This window comes from Sipha flava, unplaced genomic scaffold (genome assembly GCF_003268045.1).
Source record: "Sipha flava isolate LNK unplaced genomic scaffold, YSA_version1 224_pilon_pilon, whole genome shotgun sequence".
Lineage (NCBI taxonomy): Eukaryota > Metazoa > Arthropoda > Insecta > Hemiptera > Aphididae > Sipha > Sipha flava.
The window spans coordinates 141,921-168,055 of NW_020272857.1; the positions used below are offsets into that span (position 1 = coordinate 141,921).

The 26,135-nt window shown below is 30.2% G+C and overlaps 1 protein-coding gene across 1 annotated transcript in view; it reads right to left on the reverse strand.

The window, feature by feature from the left end:
* The window catches only part of LOC112683341, a 143,899-nt gene that overhangs the window by 112,207 nt on the left and 5,557 nt on the right, over positions 1-26,135 (reverse strand). The window contains exon 2 of the mRNA XM_025554347.1: positions 10,377-10,592. Coding sequence (XP_025410132.1) covers positions 10,377-10,592 — 216 coding nt within the window. The remainder of the gene's footprint in view (positions 1-10,376; positions 10,593-26,135) is intronic.

The window sequence follows — 26,135 nt, forward strand, 5'->3', positions numbered from 1 at the left end:
GAATTTTATTATATCATTATTGTGTGTGCGCTAATCGCCACTATTATTATTATTATATTTTTTATTTATATTGTATTTTAAAGTATAGATTTTAGGTAGCTGCAGCTGGCCAATCTGCGCTCCACAAACTGTGAGTTTTTATTTATTTTATTATTTAATTATTATTGTGCCATAAGGGCCATCATTACTATTATTGATTATATTGGTAGTGCCGAATCGGCATTTTAGTTAGGCTCAAATAGCCAGAGTATATATTATTATTATTATTATTTATACAATTTACGTGTTGCTGTGAATTATATTTTGTTATTACCATATTTATTATAAATTTTATAATTTATTGTTGGGCCAGAAGGGCCGATTCCTATAATTTATTTTACAATACAGCAACATAGTCACCATATTATACCAGTTTATTTATCATTGAGTTACCTATTGTCATTAGTTTAAGCATACAACATATAAGCAAATCGGTCGGTAGTGTGCGACACGCACAAGTCGGTGCCCGGAAGTGCGGCATATTATTTGTAGCACCCGGCCCAAACAATTACTCTTTATACACCCACACAACAAAGGAACCGAACGTTAAATCATTCTATTTGATTCCATTCAACGACATGTTTTGTTTCGATTACATCTTGTTTATAATATATATATATTTATCGAAAACTGACGAGTATTATGTTTTGACCTTACGAGATGACGACATTTTTCTCCAAAAATGTATCAAACAATGCCTAAAATGTCTAAACACGATTTTAGTCTAGAAATTAAAAAAAATAATAATAAAAATAATGAATAAACATTGAAAACCCAAACACTAAGTAACACAGTTTAACAAAAATGCAATCATTTTGATTTGTACGATGAACTAATTTTATCTCTACAAAGATCCATTCCTTTGGAATGATTCCAGTTGCGTCACTGTACTACCGCAGCAATACAATTATAAAAAGTGCTCGTATTCGTGAGTGACATCAACACGATCCGAGTATATAATACGGAATGTTGGTGATTTTATTTATTTATTTATTTATTTTATCAATCATGTTGTGTCATACTTTTGTCAGATGAAACAAAAAACAAATATAAATAAAAAAACATCACCGTGAAAAGGGCTTGTGACAAAAAAACAAATCGTACTACGTGACAACGGCTTTATTGACATAGCGGGGCTATACGTGTTAAACTTTTTACAAAGTACACCGTTAGACGCGACCACGGTGACGATGTGCGACTGTGTCGAAACACTTCGTATCCATTTTCGATTGAGTTAAGCTTTGTTTTTTAATTTATAAACCCTTACGCTGCATATAACTCTGCATTTTACAACTTCCCGATTAAACATTATTCTGAACACGTTTTAAATAACCGAATAATATATAATTGATTGCTATACGCTTAAATAAAATCAAAAATATTCACATAGCTCTATAATGTATACTTTCAGTAGTATCGTGGCATCAAACATTCATTGAACGGTCGTTAAGGATCGCAGGGCAGAAAAAAAGGTCACGATCAAAAACGAAAATAAAGTAATAATATTTGATAAATTGTCTACAAATATTAACGTGCGTTTTGTGAAAATATTAGTGTACGATAATTTATTAAATAAATATGATCCCATAATAATAATATCGAGAAGTTCTTTTGAAACATTTCGATACATCTAAGCTCATTTAACGTTATTTACATTTTGAAAACATCGTAACTACAGTAAATAAATGTATTACTCATCAATAGAGGGAAAATAAAAAAAAAAAGTTTAATCGATTTCGAGAAGAAAACTTTATGGAAAGAATAACCTGAAAATTTGATATGAATTTCAACGATAGAATTAGATAAAAAAATGATACAAATGATACAATTTTTTCTCGGCAACGTATTTTTATTAATGTACTAGCTATAACCATAAGTAATTTATCGCATTCTTATAAGTCAAACTTATTATAATCATAAATAGGTCACGATAAATTATTCATTTAACTCTTATCGTACGATACATGAATTGAAGAACTGACATTTTATTAGACTTTTTTATGAGTATATTCGAAATGTGTTATAAAAAAAGCGAATTACATAATTTAATATGCATACTGTATTAAATCGTGTTTCGTAAAAAAACGAAAAAATAAATTAAATCGCCATTTCGTTGATACGTATAACTCATACTTGAACAGAATTTGTTTTCATCAAAAATTAATAAAAGAAAAGTATATTATTTTTTTTAATTTTGTGCTGTACATAACCCCAGTACATATGAATATATATATTATATATATACAAGATTTTTTTTCATATTTATATAAACCAAATACCACTCACTCGATGATCATCGTTACATTTCAAAAACGTCAGGTCGTATGAATTTGAAATTTGACATGAAGGTCTCCTCAATACTCTAGCCATGCAATAAGAAGGGATTTTAAAAAATATCGTCACTAGCAAAGACAGTTACATGATGCAAAACCTGGTAATTTAGCATGCAACCAAAACTACGATATCGATTTATTTGAAATGTCGTTTTATTTCTTTTATAACCAACAGTCATACCATATTAGGCTTTAAATAGTATAAGGTAATAATCCAATAAAAACTATGTCCTGGTCAAGACTGTTTCGTGCGAAGCCGGGTATTCAGCTAGTATACCATATATATATATGGTATACGTATATAATATATTAAATTAATAAATATATTTATTAATTAAATTCCGCTTTAGGTGATCACACAAATTCAAATGTATTTATTTTACTGATCAATTATTTAGTTACATTCATCAAATCGCAATCTAGAGAAAATTACCTTAGATTAAGTCTTTTGTTATGGTATTTATGTCTTATGAATTTCGTGTGCCTAAAATTGTTCCCACATCCGGTAAGGTAATACGATTATAATTACGATAGCATTTATGCACTTGATATTATTCAACGTTGATTTCTAGAATAAAATTAATCTAAAATACGTATCGATTGAGTTCACGTATTTTCATAACACGTTTCTACGCAAAATATACGATTATATAATTACTGAAAACCATAAATGGCTTTTAAAATTGGCTTAAATCAGAGAATATTACTTAATTATGTTTATTGGATGAAGTTAAACAAAATCCTGTGTTTAACTGTCAAACATATATTTAATGTATAAAAGTGAAATACAATTTTCTAAACGATAGTTGATTTTTCCGAATAGAAACATTAAGTTATGTTGAACACGTGTGATTGATTATTATTATTATTTTGCAGGAGAAAATTCGATCAATTTACAAACCTCACAAATCCATTTTACAATAAAGAGCTTATAGTTTCCATTCAAGATTATCGAAACTTTATGATTGTATTTTCGTGTTTTAAAACGTATCATCTTTGTTTAGAGTTGTAAGAACCGTATAAACACATCGGTTGGAAAACTTGAGAAACTATAACATATTAAGTTTAACGATGTCAGTTTTATCGTCTTTAATAATAGATTCCTGTTTAAAAGCACGCGTTTACATAAGATACACATCGCCTCTATAATATAATTTCGGTGTAAACGCGTAAAAGTTAAGCTTCAAATTATAGTCGCACATTGAAATCACGATTAAACTATAACGTGAATACGAAACAAGTATATTATACTGGTTTACTAGATATTTACTTGTAACTCACAATTCGTAAGGATTTCTGTTTAAAGATTTCAGTAGAAAATGATTAAGTTATTCATTAGTTGTATGGTACGAACCCTAAATAAACATATGTTAACAAACTGTAAGTATGTATTCTTAATATACGTCACATTAAAAACAATTAATTTTTGTTTTTATTTTGTTAACTATATTATTAAAATAACTTTTGTTGTAACATGAATCGTTTCGGTGAGATGGTAAATTTATTTTACGTGGACATACAAAATGTGTAAAACAATTAAAATTATAAATTATATATTATGATTATGTATAAATAAATGTTATTTGGTAACTTATAGTACTAATACCGTATAAAATTAAAAATATATTCAAGACTAAAACATTTCGTCACATTTTATACGCATACAAATTATACCAAAGGGTTATTCGTGTACACAAGTTTAGTAATGAGAAACACGATGTAACTCAAATTTAAAATCAAATCAGCACATTTTAACATTAATCGTTTTGACCCGTGGATTTTAGTTATCTATCATTCAGTTGAGAAGTTCCCGGTAACCTATTGACCGATGAGTGTAATAATCACTCAACAATAAACTACTGAACGCGTAGGATTTTCTGGATATAATAATAAAATTTTAAAATGTATGAATATAATAAAATAAAAGATGAAAATTACTAGACTTACTTTTTTTTAATAGTTGAATGATTTATTATACATTGAATAAAATAAAAAGGTGAACATCAGAGATGAGAAAGTGATTTTAATATTGTTAAAATATGGGTCGACGGATGCGGATTCCAATGGCATGTTCTGTATTTAAATCTATCATAATATTAAGAATGATTACGATTTAAGTGTTTATGACATTTATCTGTTAACCAAGACTATTCTTATATTCTTATATTGTAATAAATTCTTGACATTTGAATTGTGATTTTCATATTTTAATTGTGATCATCAAATGTATGCCTATAACAGTACCAACTTTTTTTTATAACTGATATTTTTTAGAATCAGTATTAACCGGTTCTAGATACCTTATTTTTTTTATAGCAAACCGGAACCGAAACCGAGAAACCCAATAAGTTCCAGTCCCTGGTTAAAATATTTATTTTTCATGAAACATTATTCATTTTTCATATCACTACTATACTGCGTAAACTGTTTACCGTAGTTAATCATAGGACGTCAATAACAAGTATGGTACATGGAAAAAATTAAGTTACGCAATATTTTATACGTTGGTGGACACTTTTGCAATGTTTAAGGAACAAAAACATTTCATTAAATGCAAATATATAAATTTTGATGAACACAAATGTTTTGACACAGCGAATACTTAGATGTTTAATTGACGACGATTTGTTTTTTAAATTAAAAATCTCTCGGTGACATGATGTGTTGTCTAGGACTTAAGAAATATAAACTTTTGGTCCTGAGTCAGCTAAATTGGTTATTTTAATAATATACTTGGTCATTAATTATGTCATGATCGATGTTACCCTGTAAACGAATGTTAAAAGGCATTAAAAATAATATGAACGCTGTACACGTATAAACAACAACGAGGGTATCATTTAAAACGAAATAGTCTATAAAAGATACGACGGATGTAAAGTTTTTCTTGGCAAAGTGGTGTTTTGGACGCAATCCCGAATACACGGAGGAGGAAAACGAACACAGTTTTAAAATAATATAGTTATACCTACGTAAGACTTATACATAGATGTTAATGTAAGGATTAAAAAAATAACGTATGGAAAAAAGATTTAAACTATCCATAATTTAGAAGATTATTTGAACATTTATGGTATTAAAAAAATATCTTTGAAAATTAGAAAAATGAAATGGAAAAAAACATAAAACAAAAAACAACGTAGAATTAACGGTGATATATATATTAACAATTTTACTATGACCGTCAACGTCTATACGCGGGTACCGTTTATTTCTGGAAGACGATATAGAATTATGGGAAACAATATATTATTATTAAATAATTGCAAATTTTAGAACATACGAGTAGGTACGAGAAATACGGTTTGTACATCGTTTTTTATACTTGAAATGTTATTGCAATCGAGTGTATTACAATGCAATATTATGTTACGTAATTATCCAAACAAAATATGCGTCTTATGAATAAATTGCTATCATCGTGAATTGATACATCACTAAATTTCAACGTATAGTTTCTTGAAAAATACGAATACCGTTAAGTTTCTAACAACCGATTTTGTACGATATACACAATCGGTGCATTTTAGCCATCTTTGATATGTACCCTTGTCCTTAGATGATATCCTTTTGTACCGATCAATTATAATGTTGTTAAATAAGCTTTGAAAACTGAATAAAGTTTAACATTTTTAGTATGGATTTTGAGTTCAAGGTTAAGAAGTTGCAGGGAGCGGGTAGTGTAAATTAATAGAAAAAACAATTACAGAACACCACAAATGCTGTTCAGGCGGAGAGAAATCTCGTGTACAAACGATATGTTAACGTTTTGAACAACAACAACAATTATACATATTGTTCGTCTGATTCGAGATACAAATTATAAGCTCTGGACCGACTATGATGTGTAGGGAAAAGTTATCATTTCATTATCCGTACGTGCATATCGACTCCGTAGATTTTATTACATCAATTCGGTTGCATGTTTTCAGGGAGCAGGTGAAACGTAAGCCCGGGAAACCTAAAAACTGTATGTTTAAGTGTTCGAATGGTTTTCGTACGGAATAATCTCAATGCTTTAATTTTCGTCCAACCTAATTGTTCAAAATCAGAGATTTCTCCCTGTAAATTAAATAAGTATTTGATTTTTATGCCACTTGGACTTGGAATATTGGTAAATCAGTTATTTTCTCTTCGCAGTAACAAAACTTTCCGGATAAATATGTTACTTTGCTCTGCACTGAACGCAAGGTGGCGAAACGTGGAACATTTGTTGCCGGTATAAACGTATAACATCCCATTTAGAAACCATAGGCGTTGAATAGTTTTCTGAACACGTTTTATAATAAAATATGAAAATATAAAATAAAAATGTCCAGTCAGCGTGTTGCCGAATCATCTCATTTCTTGCTTATTACATTCACACGCGGAAGGTTCAAATTTATTATAACTTTGTCGTATATTAATATTATTATTATTGTTGTTGTTGTTGTTGTTGTTATGATTAGGTATAAAATTTGAACGTGACAGGTGTCACGTTTGAAAAAATAAATGCCGAAACATCGTTTTCGTATTTACTTTTTAATACTTTTCGAGACGCGCTCTCTGCCGCGTGAAAGGAGATAAAATTAATCTCAACGATTAAACGATACGTTTCATGTATCGTCATGTCCGTGTAGGCCATTGACATGTCAATCTAAAGCCATCGTAGGTTTTTGTTTTATTTTATTTCATTTTTGCGTACAAATTATACGTGCAATAGCGTTACAACATCGTGTCAATGCCATTGATGTGAAATCGTAAACAACAACTACGTCGGACATTTTTCTTAGATAATCTACTATGCTTTGTTTATATTTTGTAAACAAAAATCGTTTTTTTCAAATAAAACGTGAACGTGATCGATGTTTGTATTTCTAATGAATTTGAGCGATTTTCGGGTAAATAAAATGTATTTATCATTTTAAAAATATATGTATAGTGAATAAATATTGATTATAATATTTTTAAGTATAGGTTTCAAAAATTAAGGAAATATACCTAATACATTTAGCGGAGGGCTCGTTTATACAGAACGCGGGTATGTGGTTTATAAAATATAAGATAGAAAAATTAAAACGACAAATGATCCTTTTAACGTTTAGTCCACAAATCTCAGAAATAAAGTCAGAAGAATCAGATTGAGAGAGAAAAATAATAACATATATAATTTAATAATAACATAAATGTATTGTTTACTGTCTGTCTATACTTATCACATATTTATGTTGACGATAGTAACTATAGAGTAATATTTTTGTCTAGTGCCCAGGCATACCCGTGCAAGAACGTAGCCAGAAAACAAATTTTTGTATGGGGGTTAGATCTTAAATATTTTTTTTGACAATCAAATTTTAAAAATTTCAAATGTAATAGGCATTTAAATCTTTCAATTCTATCTTAAGAAAAAATTTGGTCTGAACCCTCAAGCCTCCTGGCTATGACCTTGCATCCATGCACACCCTGTGAATGATTGTACGGATTATACGTAATTTCGACGTGCGTCGAATGGACACCGTCAATTAAAGTTTAATAGACAATCGGACGCACACGACATTTAAATGCACGAAATTTTGACGTATCGATGATTTAACGCATTTTATGGTACGATTATACCATTGTTCGATAAAAAAATATTCGTTAAGAACTCCATGTAATCGATGCAAAACAAATTTGACGCAAGATAATCATGTATTAATTGTTATTGTTTTGAACGACCATATCATAGAATTTAAACGTAATACATCTTACAATAGACACAACAACACCGGTACACCAATACAAGATGTATATGTTCACCGAGTGTTGGCCGGAATTTGAACATTCAGGTGCCCTTATGGGCCCCATACATAGTCAGTTATGAATGTTATGATTGTCAGTCTTATGAATGACATGCATGGTCAACCATAGTTAGAAATACACGGTCAATCATGAATGACAATCGTTTGATAAATTCTTCACTTTTAGATTAAAGATAAAAACAAATGCCGTCAACTAAATCTATCATAGCCTATGCCCTATTGACTAATTGTAAATTTACATCCAAATTTTCCTGAAAAATGAAAGAAGCTCACATTACAATTATTATTGCTTTGGCTACAAATAATGCAGGCGAAGGAAGGAAACGAAAGAAAAAACAAAGAATATGGTCAAAAGAATGGTTTTAAAAAGAACCAAATACACACATAACCTACTAGATGAAATTTTATTGACATCAAATGAAGATTATGCAATTATGAATTACGCAATATTATAACTTAATATTTATAACAATATGTTTAGTTAAAATATAATTACTTTATTAATTAATAATAATTTTAATAATTAATATGAAGGTGAAAAATATTACACGTATAAGCACATGGTACAACTGTGATTATGTTTTTGTTAATGTTTTGAATAATAACGAGTATAAATCATTACCACACATGGTCAGTCATGATTGTCACTCTAATTAAAAATAAAAATCAAACATGTTTGAAATTCATTAGTTACAAAAAATATTGACATTCATCAACATATATGGTCAATCACGAGTGACAATCACAAAAACTGACTTTCATAACTGACCGTGCAGCTTTAGCCATCATTTTAAATGTTTACAAAACATAATCAATTCGACCGAAATGCACTTAACAGGCACGTATACAGGGGGTTTGGGGTTCAAACCCTATAAAATAATTTCTTTGAAAATTAAGTCAAATTATACACCTATTATTATAAAATATTTTTATTACTTGCTGTTGACTTTTTTCTTTGTTTATTTGTCGGGTATGAAATACAAGTTTATATTTGTGTTATAATTGAACGATTGAGATGATTACTGAAAACTACGCACATATGAGAACTTTATCATTGTGATATATATATAACTCACATTTTGTCAATAATCTTATATTATTTTCCGTAAGTACTCGATCAGTTACCGAAAATTTCTATTGAAATGCTAATCTACGATAAACGATCGTGTTCAGTTTTAAGCCGGGTTCATATAACACCGTGCCGTGTCGTGTCTTCTAAAATAATTATCTCTGATTGGCTGAACCATATTGTTACATCAAGGTATACTGTATAATAAATCACAAGTTACCTCACTAAACATAAGATACCGTGAAATTGATTTTATCCAACTTTTGAACGTGTGGTTACCGATTTTAAAAGTAATAATTTAATATTCTATGATAACATTATTCATAATAACAAAGAACTCGGAAGGTGTTGCATTTGCATGATTTTATTGAGCTATTTAATTTATTGCTAAGTAACCTTGAAATTATTTTTATGACACTATGAAAAACCTAATGGGAACATTTTGAAAGAAAATTTCAAATTTCAAGCTATTTATTTTGTTTTATTTTATCATATATATTTATACCTAGAAATTATGTTTAGCTTAGTATAATATACTAACAACATTTTTATTGTTACGTACGAGTTTATTTAATAAAATATCTTTATTTTGAAAATTTTTGTGTTAAAAAAAAAAACTAAGTGCATATTTTTGAAGCATATTTATACTTTTTTAAGCGCATAAGTGCATGCATATTTAGTACTTTTTAAGTTCCGAGTCCCAATAATAAAAAAATACATACTGTCTACTATATAATTTAATATTCATCAGTTATTATTTATTGAAACTTATGAAAATATTTTATATCTAATAAAAAAAAACTGCGAAAATATGTAACCAAAACTTGATAGTATCACCATAAGATATATAATGGTATCACACATTTTCAAAGCACACAGTCTGGTAAAATACACGTCACGGTGTAGTGTGATCCCAGTTTTAGTCTGTGTTCGGTATTCGAACGGTTATAATCTGCGAGTACCAATAGTGTGAATATTGTTTTTGCGTAACTTATAAAAAGTGATTAAATAACTAAATATTAGGCGCCACCTAATGTTTTTAATGTCATTTTTCGTCCGTCGTCACCGGACGAACACTACGAACCGCTTCGAAAACACCGTGATGCGGATACGTTGAAATGACACACGTACGTCAAACCGGTCAACCGTACTTACACGTATTCCTGAAAGCTCTCAGTGGTGATGCCGTCCGGCCACTCGGCGTAGCATATGACTCGTTGCTCGCCGTTGGGAAACCGTTCCGTGTACGTGGTGAAGAATATCAGGTTCGGTATGGACAGTATCGTGCCCACCACCCAGATGCCGGCGGCTATCATTAGCGTCGTCTTCCGGCCCAGGCGTGGTCTGAGCGGATGGATTATAGCTATGTACCTGCGAAATGAGAAACAAAGGAACAAAATTAAATTAAAATTAAATCGAATGAAACGTAAACCATCGGCCGACAAAATGTGTACGAAGGCAATAGAGAATATTGAAAAATATAAATATTAATAAAAATTTTAAGATTTGAAGAAAATATAATTATGATAATTCGCAATATGCGTGAATTTGGCCTAGTAATTACTGTTAAATAATATTTAATTTTATTTTCAGCAATTTCAGCATCTCCAATATTTGGGCTCTGGTTACGCCTATGCACGATTGTTACTGCATAATGCTCGTAGCGTTTTTTCGCATAATATCCTTGTGGAACGGCCCGGTACATCGTTCGCGTATCACTCTTTGGGTGACATGTTTAGAAAATCAGAGAAGAACTCGCTTGAATCAAATGTACCGCGAGAAATAAGAAACACCATGGTCATCATGTCGACAGCTCTTTACCACTATCTGTCAGGCGTTGAAATAGTGATCAGAATGTTCAGAAAAACGAAACATTAGTTAACATTGTTTTTGAATATCCCTTCGTGGTGCCCGTTGTTGGATCCAAATCGATAAAAACAACATTCTTGATATAATGTGTTTCGAGTTTATTTTCTTTTTTTTTTTTTCTAACGAGACGTTAGATTATTGTTGTAAACGGAATTCGAATTATCATCAGATTCTTTACGGGTTCCCGATTCCATTTAAATAGCACCGTTCAGCTGTACAGAATTAACATGCCGACCAAATAAGATTATAGATTTTTAATTCGAATGTGGTTAAGTCGTTAGTCAATGCGACTAGTTTGTTTTCCAAACCAGATACCAAATAATACGAATATTCAAAAATGCTTCATAAAATGTATAATAAAGTACATGATACTCTATACAAATCAATTGATCTGTTACAGATAGGTATATATATATATTGATTTGATATACACATGTTAGTTATTTGAACACATCAGTATTAACTATGATTTGTTTACTTTTTATTAAAAAATCTGACTTTCCCATCAGTTACGTACGGTATACATATTTTCAGAATAATATGTCTACAAAAATAAATGTGTACGAAGATCGGTCCCTTGGAATAAAGCATTATCGGTCATCAAAAGATTTTTAGCCGTGGGTCAACAAACAACCCATGTAGCTAAATTTAACTTTATTTATTATTTTAAGCTCCAACAAGTTTCGAAATACTTTTTTTGAAATTCGATACCTTTATAAATCTATATCATCAAATAAACTAAATGCATTGGGGATTATCAAAAAGTTTGATTCAAAAACTCGATTTGATAAAAAAAAAAAAAAAACATTTGAGTGAAATTAAGTCCATTTAAATCCGTCACCTCTAATATAATATCCATGAACAAATAATATCTATATATATATATATATATATATATATATATATATATATGTATAGTAATTATCTAGATCATCATCGATGAACTGTTATGCAAGCATCTGCATTAGCGAAAGGAATAAAATCGACTGATTAAGAGGGAAATAAAATAAAATCAAACACAGATTCGAAATGTGTGTGCACGAATAAAACAAACGACTTGTGTTTCTGCGGTCATCCATGTTGTACGTTTTACTAGGTAATAATCCAAAATAGTTGTTGCATTATCAGGACGTTTATACCGTGATATATTTTCGGCCCCGAAAGGATTCTTTTTAGTTTTCTCGAATAATGTTTGGCACCATCCTGGGCTTAAATTGCCATCATAAATTCTTAACTCTATACAACACGTGCGGTCTTGAAGTCTGAAAATAATAGTTTTCGAAAATTATCCCCGTGCACACGTCTCTCGGTTATTATTATAGACCGCATTCAATTATCTTTGTCGTAATAGGCACCTTATCTTGTGAACGGAAACACCCGAGGTTGTACAAAAATGCACGTAAGAACGTATTCCGACCATACATGCCACCCACCGTATTATCATATGCGCATAACATAAATAACAACAGACTGTATAAGTATGACGCGAGTTAAACACTACATGTAATATACATTACGCATAGGTATAACCGCGCACCGTTGTAATGTACGAAAAAGGTTATAGATATTTTATGCAACCAAACAGTGGAGATCGTAATAGACTAACGTGCGTGTAGTCCCTGCCAATGAACCGCGACTCTGAACGCGGACCGAACTGTACAAATATTTACGTGCCACGTACAGTTTTGATGAGAACGAACTCCAAGATACATGTGTATTCAAACATAATATTATAATCTAATACTTCGTATGTGCCGTTTTCCTTTTAGAAAAATCGAATATATATTATTATTAAAAAGTGAATTCTCCGATGCTACGACGTTTGTTTGATTCAAAATCAAAAAAATCGAATAAAATAAAATAGAACCAAGTGAATATAATAAACATATGAATAAAACATTTTCTTAGTTGAATTCACAAATTTACGGGCGAATCCGCGGTGTAATATTTAAATGACTTGCGTTTCCACCAAGTCAGTAAATGAGAAGGTGTCACAAATTAATATCATACCGTTAATTTGATTTGGTTTTGCAGTACAGAAAATGTAGTTTATTACAGTTACCAACAAACTTTCATTCGGATTGTACGTAAAATATTGTTACGTGTTGTTTTTGATTAGATTTTTACTGTGTTTTTCTGCAACATAAGACACATATCAAAATAACTATTTTTTTATTAAAGTTCGTCGTCAAAGTTTCATCAACTATAAAAATTGTTAATTTGAAAATTCCACTCAGACTTATTGTTTTCGAACAGTGTTGATTTTGAGTTGCATTTCTAGAAATATCAAAAAACTTTCGTCACCACGTGCATTCTAGCTGACCATTTATTTTGTCCCCTTTTATTTTCTTATTTTAATTATTCCCTCTATAGTATGCAAAAGAAAATGGAGCACCACTAAAATCTATTTACAATTATTGGTAATTACCAGAGCATGTGATCTATAGAATTTACATAATCGTTTTTTCCAAATAAATTATAAATCCGTTTCAGTTAACTCTTAAGTGAAATACGAAATGTTTTAATTGTTCGTAGTTTAGATACTATTTAGCTTGTGTTTTATATTTTTAGAACTATTTTACGCGTAAATTATTTAAAACTAGAAATATGCTAATAACATTATTGTGACGATCACTTTCTTGTTTGGATTTTAATGGAACGCCCAATCTATAGGGAGCACGAACCGATAACCATTCTACAATTAAATTATACCGGCCAAACATGGCTGTTTTTCCCTGACGGCACTAAGCGGAAAATCTTTGCGACTGATATTCGACGGTTACCTTTTTTCTGAATTTTTTACCATTTTATTTTGTACGATTTTCTTTACTACGATGCGTCTGCCATCGATATGGATTAGGCACCTCTACAAATAATCTCCGGGTGGCGATCCCGCCGGATATGTGCAATTGCCACTGTGGTGAGAAGTAATGTATTTAAATCTTAATTTTTTCCAGTATTCAAATAAATCCTCTGCTATTATTTTGTATTTTTAATATGACATATTTTTTTTATAACTGTTATGTTCTGTTTATGATGGGATAAGCTCCCAGTTGTTTTATTTTTTTATTATGAATACTATGCGTCGCACGAGTGTTGATGCACCTGTTTACTTATTTTATTTTTCTTCCAAGGTTTTTTATCCTCGTTCTATTAATCAATATAAAAAAAGTATAAAATCCTATGAACTCTGGTGAAATTGTCACGGCCCTAGATGGGCGACCCTCCATATATGGCGTTGTAGTTATACCGTCGTATACCGTCATGTGGCGCTCAGGAAAACGAAGCGAACCGAGAAATCAAAATTTATAATTACAAAAATTAAAAAAAAAAAAAATTAAATAATAATAATTGCACATGTATAATTTGTTTTTTTTTTTCCAATTTTGAAATGATTTTCAATGCCTATTTTTTCAAGAGCTATACAGACGTTTTGATGTGTTAATCATTGTGCTTATCGTAATAATATTTAGAGCTACAAATCACGAGCCCTTTTCATTACATAAATGTATACAAAAATTATCTGCATCTGTGCATCGTCACCGGCTCGAAATGAGACGAGTGAAACGCGGGTCTGGTTTTCTATAAACGATGGGCTCATTGTCGACGAATCACCGTGACCGTATTTTTAGTTTAATTTAGCGGGCCAAAATTTGGTAAATCCGGAAAAAAAAACCCCTCAACTGCACCCTGTGCAAAGCAACAGCGGATGAGGTGTGAGTCGGGATGCGGTCTTAATTGAAACAAACAGTTATTTACACTGCTGTACCGCGGGCCGGTAACGCACGCTTTTTAAAATGATATATAATACATTTGTTTAACACGATTTAACTAACACGAGGTCATTATTACCTAAACGTGTGGTTGAAAACACAGGAAGGTTCTTAAACTATATGTACTGCGACATGTTTTGTGTAGTTAAAAAAATGCAACAGTAGCCTAAGCAAATATTTTTGCTGTTTAATGAAATGTTATTGGACCATATACAATTTTATGTTGCTCGCTCTGCGTTTCACTGATTGTAATATTTATTTAAAATATATAATAAATATAATATATAATATACTATAGAATAACAGTATGTAATTATTATTATTAGTATGTATTATGAAATATTTTCGTGAGAAAAATGATACGTAAAATAATTACTCATCGGAAGATCAAAAACGGTCATAGTCTTACACTAATATATATGTCGTTAAATTGATTTTTAATCTGAAAATCAATTTTCAGAAATATAGCCCATCTCCATCGCACTGACTTTAAACTGATCCCCCGAAACATACTTGATATATAGTATGAGAAACCGAATATTTTATACACTGTTAAGGGACGGTGATGAGTGGGTAGTTAATGGATGAAAACTAGATTAAGTTTGTATTGTCGTACTGCAAGAAAGGATGATGATTTTTATTATATGACCTTTTGTAGCATGTATACACGTCCGTATGTAAAACCGCGATTTACATACAACGAAGTCGGAAATGTATTTGTCACAATGTACCTATATTATGTTGGGACGGAGTTCGCGTTGGAATTATTGTCACCTGTAAATATACAGAAACGTGATGTCGAAAATACTAAAATGTTTGGAACCCACGCGATTTCGCGTGTTTAAATTCAGTTTTCGTCGCGCTGGTTCCTTAACGTTTTCATGAGCAAAACAAAACCATTTTCCAACAACGAGTCATGACACATGACACATATCCACTCGTCTCGATCATTTCGAATTTAAATTGATCGTATCAGCGTAATCTGTATAAATTGTAATAGGGACACGTTATATTGCGGACGAAAATTGGTTTTTGATTTGTTTAACGTAACACGAATAATAAAAAATGAACGCCTACGCAGTTTAGGCCGCTAAACAATTACATTGATTTAACACTTATGTATTTTTCATCGCGTATACGAGTATTATTTTATAAACCTATTGTTACATTGCCTACTGTACTACGGTTGATGTGTAAACATATAGAGTTAAGATAACGATTTTTATTTTATAATTTATAATTCAACGGTAGACGATGGTATATTATTGTTATGATTTATGAATTTTATGCAATAAGGAATTATAGCTTTTAAACAGGCACATACGACAAACGTTTTTTTAGACGAAAATATTTTGAACATCGAGCAATTGAAATTAAATGAAACGAACGCGAACAACAGGAACGAAACTATTTTTGGACTTTTTATCGGACGGACCAGCTATGTTTGCCCGCTAGATCGCAAAACGGAAAGATATAATTTTAATTTTAGTGTTCGTATTACGCCGAAAAAAAAAATGATGTACCGATTTAAAACTATAAGTTTTGACAAAATATTATCGCGGTGCTTTCAAAGATTTGTATGACTGAACACCGTTAGCCGTGTCTGCTCTCACATTTTTTCCGTTCAAGTTGCGCGTACATTATTATGAACTGACAAACGGTTATGCGGCAATCGTATCCCCAAGGGGAGGGGAGTAAAGAAGGTAGTCACCCCTCCACTAAAGAAATTTTTAAAAATTTGTTTGCAAAATAAAAATGATCAGTGATAACAATTTGAATAGTATTGATGAAAAAAAGATAATAATATTATATTATGAAAGATAATAACATTGACTACAGTTATAGATAAATAATTGTAACTATGGTACTAGCTATAACGTGCAAAATAGATACCACGAACTATAGGTATTCCATAGAGTAATAATTTGATGAGTAAATCTTTACTTTTTATGAATATTCAAGTTTTTAAAATTATATTTAATGTAATTGGATGATGTTTAAAACGATAGATATTGGTTTAACTTTCACCTAATTGCTTGCCTTTTAGACTAATTCATAAGTTATTCATTATTTGTATTATATTAGTAATTATTAAGTTAAAATAGGTTCACCCCCTCCTTGAAAACTTTCTAGGGACGCACTTGTTATGCGAAACATAATCATCAGCAATTGCACGTTTTCATCTCGTCGGAATTGACACGCAGATACTTTCGATATTTCCATGGGGTTCTCAAAGAAAATTACTTAGCTCCATTTCTACACATCTTGATTGAGTTTTTTTCATTATGCCACCGAATTAATGCTTACCGCGCATCAACTCTGCACCCCAAACCGTTGCAGATAACGGCACTGTACAGCGATCGAAGACATTTGCAATGCAATGATCCATAAGTAACTAAGTCTCTCGCATGATCCAAAGATCTAACCAATCCAAACCAGTCGATGTAACATTTGGTCGAAACATAAATCCAGGTTAAAACCGTGGACGATAATTATTCATTTCATGATATAGCTTTACCGAGACTAGTAACACGGGAATGATTTAAAATTTAAAATCAACTCGGAAAGCTCACTTTTGAAAAACCAAACATAGGTCCTGGAACTTTTGTTTTCATTCACTCGAACCTCTACTTCGTCATAATGTCAAAAACAGATTTTCGTTGTAGAACCCTTTGCTCGAACGTCAAACCTGTGTGTTGACTATTATGTAGCACTCGTTTGTGGGGATCGGCAAACTCTTTGCGTTAAGTCAACACCCGAACTCATCGAGCGTTTCAATACATTCGTCTACGTCTTGCATCCTCGGCTCGCTGATTCGTTTCGAAATCCAAACAATTGACCGAACATCAAAACATTAGATTCTATTAAACGAACCTCAGTCACATAACCATTCATCACGTTCGAAATTCCACCGCTGCTGGGTAAATTCATTTTTATTGTAGTCCAATGATAAAAACTCATTGTAATAAAACGTACTTGTTATTCTATTGTGCTATAGAATATATCAACTGTCCGCAGCAACATCTCTTCACATCGAAGACCCTTATTTTTTGTAGGTAGGGAGGGGTCAGCTAAGAGAATTTGCTAGACATATATTTTGAGAATACAAATGACTGAAAAAACTAGTTGGCCCCCATTCAGTGTAGATATGATAATAATTTGTCTACGGATCATAGTCTGTGTATGAAGATGTCATATTCAACCGTAGAAAAAAAATAATGAGTTTTTATGCAATGATAGAAATCGTGTTGACATACACAAAAAAAATGCATTCATAATATTATACAGATATTATTATAAAAAAATTGTTTTGTCACTACTATACGAATAATATTATTTAATGTATATGGAATGAACATATTTGGAATTTTAAAAATGATGTATTAGATTATCAAATATTATTTCATGTCGTAAGTGTTTTATCATTACAATATTTTTTTTCATTTTTTTTTCATTTCAATCAAATAACCGAAAAAAGCTACGATTTTTCGACTCAACATAATATTTGTTTAAATAATAAAAAATCAGTTTATAATGAACCTGCATCAGAACTTTGCATATTTTTTTTCAAAAATATTTATGTAAAGCCCAGTAGGAATTTCGTACATTGAAGAATGATATTTTCTATAAATTTCTACAGTTAAGTGTTAAACATTCGAGTAAGGCCCTTCGCGCACTACACGATTCTCACGTGATGTGATTGTAATGCGATAAGTGCAACACACGTGATTTGAATGATTTGTGCTTTTGAGATGCACGCAGTCAATCATACAGAGTCAATCGCGTGACTTGTTTTGATTTAAATTTATTTTCAATTTCAAAAATGTCAAATTCGACTAGTTCGAAGGATAAAGAGGAAATTGCTATATACCTACTATTGGTACAAAAAGATGCAAAAAAAAAAAAAAATGAAATATTGAGTCTATTCTTATATCGAGAAAATAATAATATGACTTCCATTGATACGGCAACATGCCATACCTTATCCACCAAATCCTTCCTACAGGTTAGGTGGGGTTAGGAATGGTTAGGTTAGGTTAGGATGGTGGGTGTTTTTAAACTCTATCAAAGATTTCATATTGAACACCTCCACGATACAAATAAAATTAATAAAATTTTGAAATCAAATTGTATGTGATTCGCTCATTACAATAGCCAGCACTGTCTGTCGCGCGTTCAATCTGTCATTTGCGTTGCAATCATGTCCTTTCGAATTGTGTCGTTAGCGGATCCTTTTCCTGGAATATCGTGCGTGGTGAAAATCGCGTCGTGTGTGAATCTCGTAGTGTGCCCAATCACCGGTCGTTTTCTGTCACCTATTCATTCTCTACTTTTCTCCTGTCATTTACAGTTCTACCACTATATGACACCCTTTATTCTGTACTTTTATTTATACCAGCAATCATTGTTGCTCCGAATTATCTTTGTTGCAAACCCAGGAAATTATTGCATGTTCCTGACACCAGGATTGAATACCGATTTAGTGAATATATGCTGTTCAACTATCCTACTATCCCTACTAGTTTTACCGATTATTCCGTGTCAACTAATTCGGCTGAATTTTCCTTTTTTATCCCCATGCTTAATACTAATTTTTCCAATAAACCTAATTATCTCGCTTTGCTTTTCACCACAGAACGTTAAACAAAAAATCAATGCTCTACAATTTATCTTCTGTCTAGGTTTTCACAATTCTTCGATCATTACTGACTTGCAGTCATGCCTACTCGCCATATCCTTTGACTCGTTTAATTAATTTTTATCCCCTTTTGTTCTTATCATCAAGTCCTTAGTTAATCAACTCAGCCTTAAGAGTAAAATGGAAAATTTTTACTGGATCCCCAGTCATGTGTTAATAAACAATTATTATTGATGAATATCTAAAAATTATTCCCTTCTCACAATTTTTTGATGAAAAAATTAATTTAAATTAAATCGTTCATACAAAAATCATTTGTAAAATGATCACGGGCTATTCGATTTAATTTTGTTTTCAAACAGTCATCAATGCCGATATTAATCAGTCATTAACTGATTTTATAATACTTAGTCATCGCAAAAATATACAAAAAAAAAAACCTTCCCGCAATAAATTATAATATACACTACGTACATATGATACAGCTCATAATGGTTCGGATAGGGAACGTGGAAAAAGTGTAAAGAGACAGAGATAAGTGGAGAGATGTCGTTTGTGCGGCAATGGATCTTAATGGACTTTAAGATTCCTTAGAAGAAAGAAGAACAAATGGTACACACGTTCATACCATAACTATTATAACCTATATCGTCTACCCCATGGTTTCGTGCAACAACATCGATAATAGCAATAATGACAAGGATGATGATAATATTAATAATAATGATATGCCGAAATAGACCAGTGATCGTTTTTTTGAAATTCGGACGACGTTGTTCGTATCGCTCATGATATTTACATACACAATAGATCACGAAATAGTGGTAATCTCATATTTCGTTTCCGCAATTTATATGATATATTTATATTGGAAAAACCTCGTTCGTGAATAATGATATATATTATTATAAACACTACGATCACCTCTATATACGTATGCGATGCAAATGCAATGTAATTGAGTCACGATTCGCAGTATCGTATGGAATTATAATACCAGACATCTTCGTTATTCGTCTTTAAATGCAATATTATCATCGTAAAAGGTGACAGTTAGCACACGTGAGCAAATATGAAAATCTAAAACGTCTATTTACGGATAAAAAAGCATAAACCTATATATCCCGATCGAGAGTGTTTGGAAAAATATTATTTTTAAATAATAATAATAATAATAATAATAATACTACGAATAAAATCTTCTATATGCAAATGAATTTCGATTTATTTGTTCGTCTTTGAAGGTATATAACGAGCAGGGACTGGAACCATGATGTTTTTAGCGATTCTGGTTCCGGTTCCGGTGCTTAGAAAATTAAGAAATTAGGTTCCGGTTCTCAGAAAATTAAGAAATTCGGTTCCGGCTCTTGAATAATAAAACATTTCGGTTCCAATTCTTAGATATTTAAGTTACATAAAAAAAATTTCAAGTTGAAAAAATTAAAAATTAATTTAAAATAATAATTTTGTCAGTTTTAAGTTGTAATTTACTTTACATGCAATGGTTGCTTTTTAGAAATTTAATTGTAAACATTAATGTGTCATTACTCATTAATGAATTATTTAAGTCTTCTAATTTTTTTTTTTTTTTTTTACCGTAACCGATTAACAAAACTAAGAGTGTCCAAAAATTAATTATTTAAATAATAAAAAAAACAACATTTTTAACAAAATTGTTTTCACTTACTTTTATTGTGCATGAACATTTTTTACAGATTGACTGGTCTTTTATTTTACTATAGCTAAAATATTTGTAAACTATTGAAGTTGACAGTCGACCTATTTTTCAAAAATAATAAAAGTATTTATTATTAAAAGTACTATAGACTTTTTTAATTCTTTCTGCAGTCAATACACCAGTCACCAAATATACACATAATAGACCTGATAGTCATAGTACATACTGCATAGAGATGATCGTGATGTGTAGTAGTGGGACGTGGAGGGGTAGCTTATCACGTGGTGTTAGTTGCTGTTATGCTAAAAATAAAATATTATTTCCAATACAATGGGAAATTAATAAACCATAATCCATATTATACCACATGATGTTATCTGACTCTTGTATTATTGGGGTTATTATTATTATTATTATTAAGGTTTCGGCAGTCGGCATACTGCGTATTTTCGTCATTCGTCAGAACCCGTTATATTTGTACGTTCAATTCGTATGTGTACACTCGTATGAATAAAATATGTACCATTTTAATGGGTTACGGTAAAAAAAATTAGAAGACTTAAATAATACATTAATGAGTAATAACACATTAATGGTTACAATTCAATTTCTAAAAAACAATGTAAAAGTCATGTAAAATCAATTACAACTATAAACTGACAAAATTAATGTTTTAAATTAATTTTGAATTTTCTCAACTTGAAATTTTTTATATGTAACATAAATATTTAAGAATTGGAACCGAAATTTTGTATTATTTAAGAACCGGATCTGAATTTCTTAATTTTCTAAGAACCGGAACTTAATTTCTTAAGTTTTAAAGAACCGAAACCGGAACCAGAACCGGTAAAAAATTCAAGGTTCCAGTCCCTGCTGCATATCACGTGAAATAATATAAATTGTCTCCAGTGATTGGTTAACTAAGAAGTCATTTTGCGGACATTCAAAAGAATATGTTAATTAATATTTATATACTTGTTTATATGTACATATATAAATTTTTTTATTTATAAAAGTCAACTCAAAAACATTTGTAACCAACTCCGGTAGTATGCTCGCAAATGTATCTTAACAAAAAATAATGTTAACTTTTATTGAGATTTCATTATTAATCGTATTACATTTTTTTTACTTATTTTTATATTACTATTGTCTATGAGGTATTAGAGCATGACAATTCATCGTTTAGAAATATGTACGTTTACATTGGTACAATCAAATATTACAAATATTATTTAGAAGTGGAATTATATTATATAATAATTATATAATATAATTATTATACCATTCATTTATCTGTGATTACGTTATTATTTTAAGCTTTGAGTTAAAAAAAACAAAAATATACATTAGGATTTTTGGCTATTCGTTTACGCTCCTAACCAAACCTAACCTACGTTTTCGTAAAGTAATTAGGATTCAACCTAAGTGTAGATTGATGGGGGGGTTAATGCATACAATTTTCTCGACAATCCAATTTTACCTTCCGCTTTATTTCCATATCTTTGCGACACGTTGGTTAATATTTTAAATCTATATATAAATCCTTTTGGTAATTTTTTTAACTCATGTCACTCATATAATAAAGACATAACGCTGTAGGATTATTAAAAAATCACCCCAAGAGTGTAATAATAAAAATGTAATTAAGTAGGTAATTACACATTAGTTCCGGCTATAATTAGCCATCATCTGTAGGTCACAAATAAAATTTAAAAGAGTTCACTAATAACAAAATATAATTTACACTTTTTTTCTCTCTGGTAATGTGAATTATAGGCATGTATTATATCATTATCATTTAAAATGATATCTAAAATAATTCAAATTATGAAAGAAAAAAAATAACAAAAATTCTAGTTTATGTAATTATATTATTTATGTTGTTGCTTCATACATTTTAATTGTTTTTTAGTGACTTTTTTTTTTTTTTATTTAATTTTTACACATAACCTGATGATTGTTTATGGCCGAAAGCAGAAAATAACTTTTCTTTTACGTTATTATATTTTTGGTTTGAATTTTAAAAACTTCCACACTATTATATTTGTATTTCATTTGACTATACATTTTTGATTTGCTTACATATTAATCAATTTTATTGTATTAAATAAATGTAACAAACCAAAATCATGTCACGTGGAACACCTATACGATATCCCTTTCTCCTATTCCCTCACAACAGAATAACGTCATTCGTATACGCTCCGCAAATTTAAATTGTACCAGACGTGAAGGGTTGAAGCAGAGAGTCTTATAATTAATTCCATTCGCTAAAGACTTGAGTAAAGATACAAAACTATTTTTCATTCACCAGAGACAGTTTTCAAGGAATAATCCCGAAATCGTTATGTTGGACAACCGTCTGGGATTAGAGCTTTTTCAATTAACAAAGAAAATACACCAAAGCAGATAACTGTAAATATATATATATATATATATATATATATATATATATACATACATTGCTGTAAGACGAATCACTATCGTCTGATGACCGACATATTCATAAAAGTGTATTTAACTACAAACCACTGGTATTCGGTATCGAGTTTGCAAACGGAATAAACAATATCTGTACAGAGTGTCTTAAAAGTATTTCCCATAATTGCTATGAAAATATAATATCATTACCAAAAAACGGAACGAAGAAAATATATAACAGCTGAACAGTATCTTTATCACTAAAGAAGATAATGCAATTAGTATATCGTCGTGAGTCTGCGAATGGTAAACTTGGTCCCAAATGATCTTTTCTCGGTAAATTGAGTCCCGAAAAAAAAATAAGCTAGTTGGTAAATTGAGTCCCAGCAAAAAAATAAATTACACAGTATACCGTGTTATTTGATGTCTATTGATCTTTATTATATTCGTATTTATATAGATGTCAAATTTTATAGTTATTGTGTAAATTCTATACCTTAAAATTTCATTTTTATTATTATAATTAAATAGAAACATACATGTTTTTTTATAATACTGTTTTCATGGTAAAAACTTAAATGATACGGATTTAAACAAACTGAAATCGGGTTGTCGTATTGTTAGAGTAATTTATCATTTGCTCCCTTAACTACTGTTCTTTATCGAGCGTATTATTTTTTTTTTTTTTTGTGTTGTGTTTCGTAATTTTACTTGAGTCTCTGACCGTATTGATAAAGCCAGGTTGGAATCGGAAACCGATGAACACATATTGTGATCCTAGTCTTACTCATCTCTAACAAAACGATACACACAGAAAACAACACTATAGCATAAAAAATATTTTAATCTACTACGGTAGATAAGTGGATTGATAGCCGGGACCCGAGTTACCTACTGTATATATTTTTTCCCCTAGGAATTCAATTTACCACTTTTAAAAGGTACACAAATTATCGCGGAACCAATTTATCCTGCCCCCGTGGGTCAACCTAAATATATGTATAATAATTTGGATAAAACATTATAGCGGAATAAAATAATGAAAAAAAGTAAAACAGTATTGAAATTGAATTTCATTTTTTATTCATCATTTTAACGTTACATGACGCATAAAACATGTAAAAATATTTTTCAATTGTTTTTGTGTAATATGATTACGAATCAAGTCAATTGTAATCTTCCTTTAGATTCATTAAAGTTATTGTTACTATTATTATTATGATTACCTAGTTTTATAGAAAAAATAAAAACTAAAAAAAAAAAAGGTTGTAATATATTATTATCGTTAGCACCATTGTAACTTCTGTTTTTATTTTTTATCATATCTCGATTAAAATTCTATATCTTTTTTAAGTTAACAGGGCTATTACACCTCGACAACAAAAATGTCGAGATATTTGTTCACTAAAACAAAACGTCAATGCGGAACGATTGTCCGGAATTAAGAATAAAATTCCATCTCCGTGGTACAGATATTTCCTGCCTATAGAGCAAGACACTATCCGTAAATAAGTAAACAGTTTTAGTGCACATATTTTATTATGTTATTGATTTGCTATCAAACCGCGAGATTTCGATTTACTATAACGTTTGGTGTTCTCCGGGGACTAAAAGAATATAGGCAAAATGTATTTTGTAATATATTCCAATTAATGGGAAAAAAATACGATATTATTATATAGAATTAGACGAGCATCCGAGTTTCTTGCGCACGAAAAAACTATATACAATGCAGGTTGTATCGTAGTAAAATTATTTAATTATAAATTATCGTTACAAAAAAAAAAAAAAAAAAAAAACTGTAAAACTGTAAAACTCGTGTGATAAAAAGTATATATAGTATCTGTACAGTAGTATATAATTTTTGTTCGAGTTCTTTTGAACTATCCCCATTCAAAATCTATTTAGTGTTTTAAGTAGAAACGTAAAGAGAACAATGTCAAGTTTATTCAGATTTAATTTCGAAGCAAAGATGTTACCTAGGTAATAAAAAAAACCCCGTTGATACTCGAAAATAATTACAAATGTAATGCAATTAATGGTGTTTGGATGTAATATTTATTTTACCATAATAAGTAATAACTAAAAAATTAAAATACGGACAACTCTTCCTTTATTCATATGAAAAATCTTATTTCAGTTCAACACATAAGTTGTGCATTAACACGTAGTTTTAAAAGTCAATTAATCATGATTTATTAGTCTTTCAAAGATTATGATTATTATAATATATAATAACTATAGTAATGTAAATCATTTAATAATAATTATAAAAATTATAAATAAATCATATTATAATTATAACAGTATGTATATAATAATATTCGCGTCGAAACACATATACGCGATATTATAGTGGCATACTTTTAATTAATTTTAAGCAGGGACAAGCACTCCTAAAAATGTGCAACGTATCCAAGATGATTCTTTCAAATGTCCGATTAAAATAGGTCAACAGTAAAATAACCTATTTTAATTATTATTTTTTCAGGAAGCCACTGTGTTAATATGATTAATTATATTATTCGCAT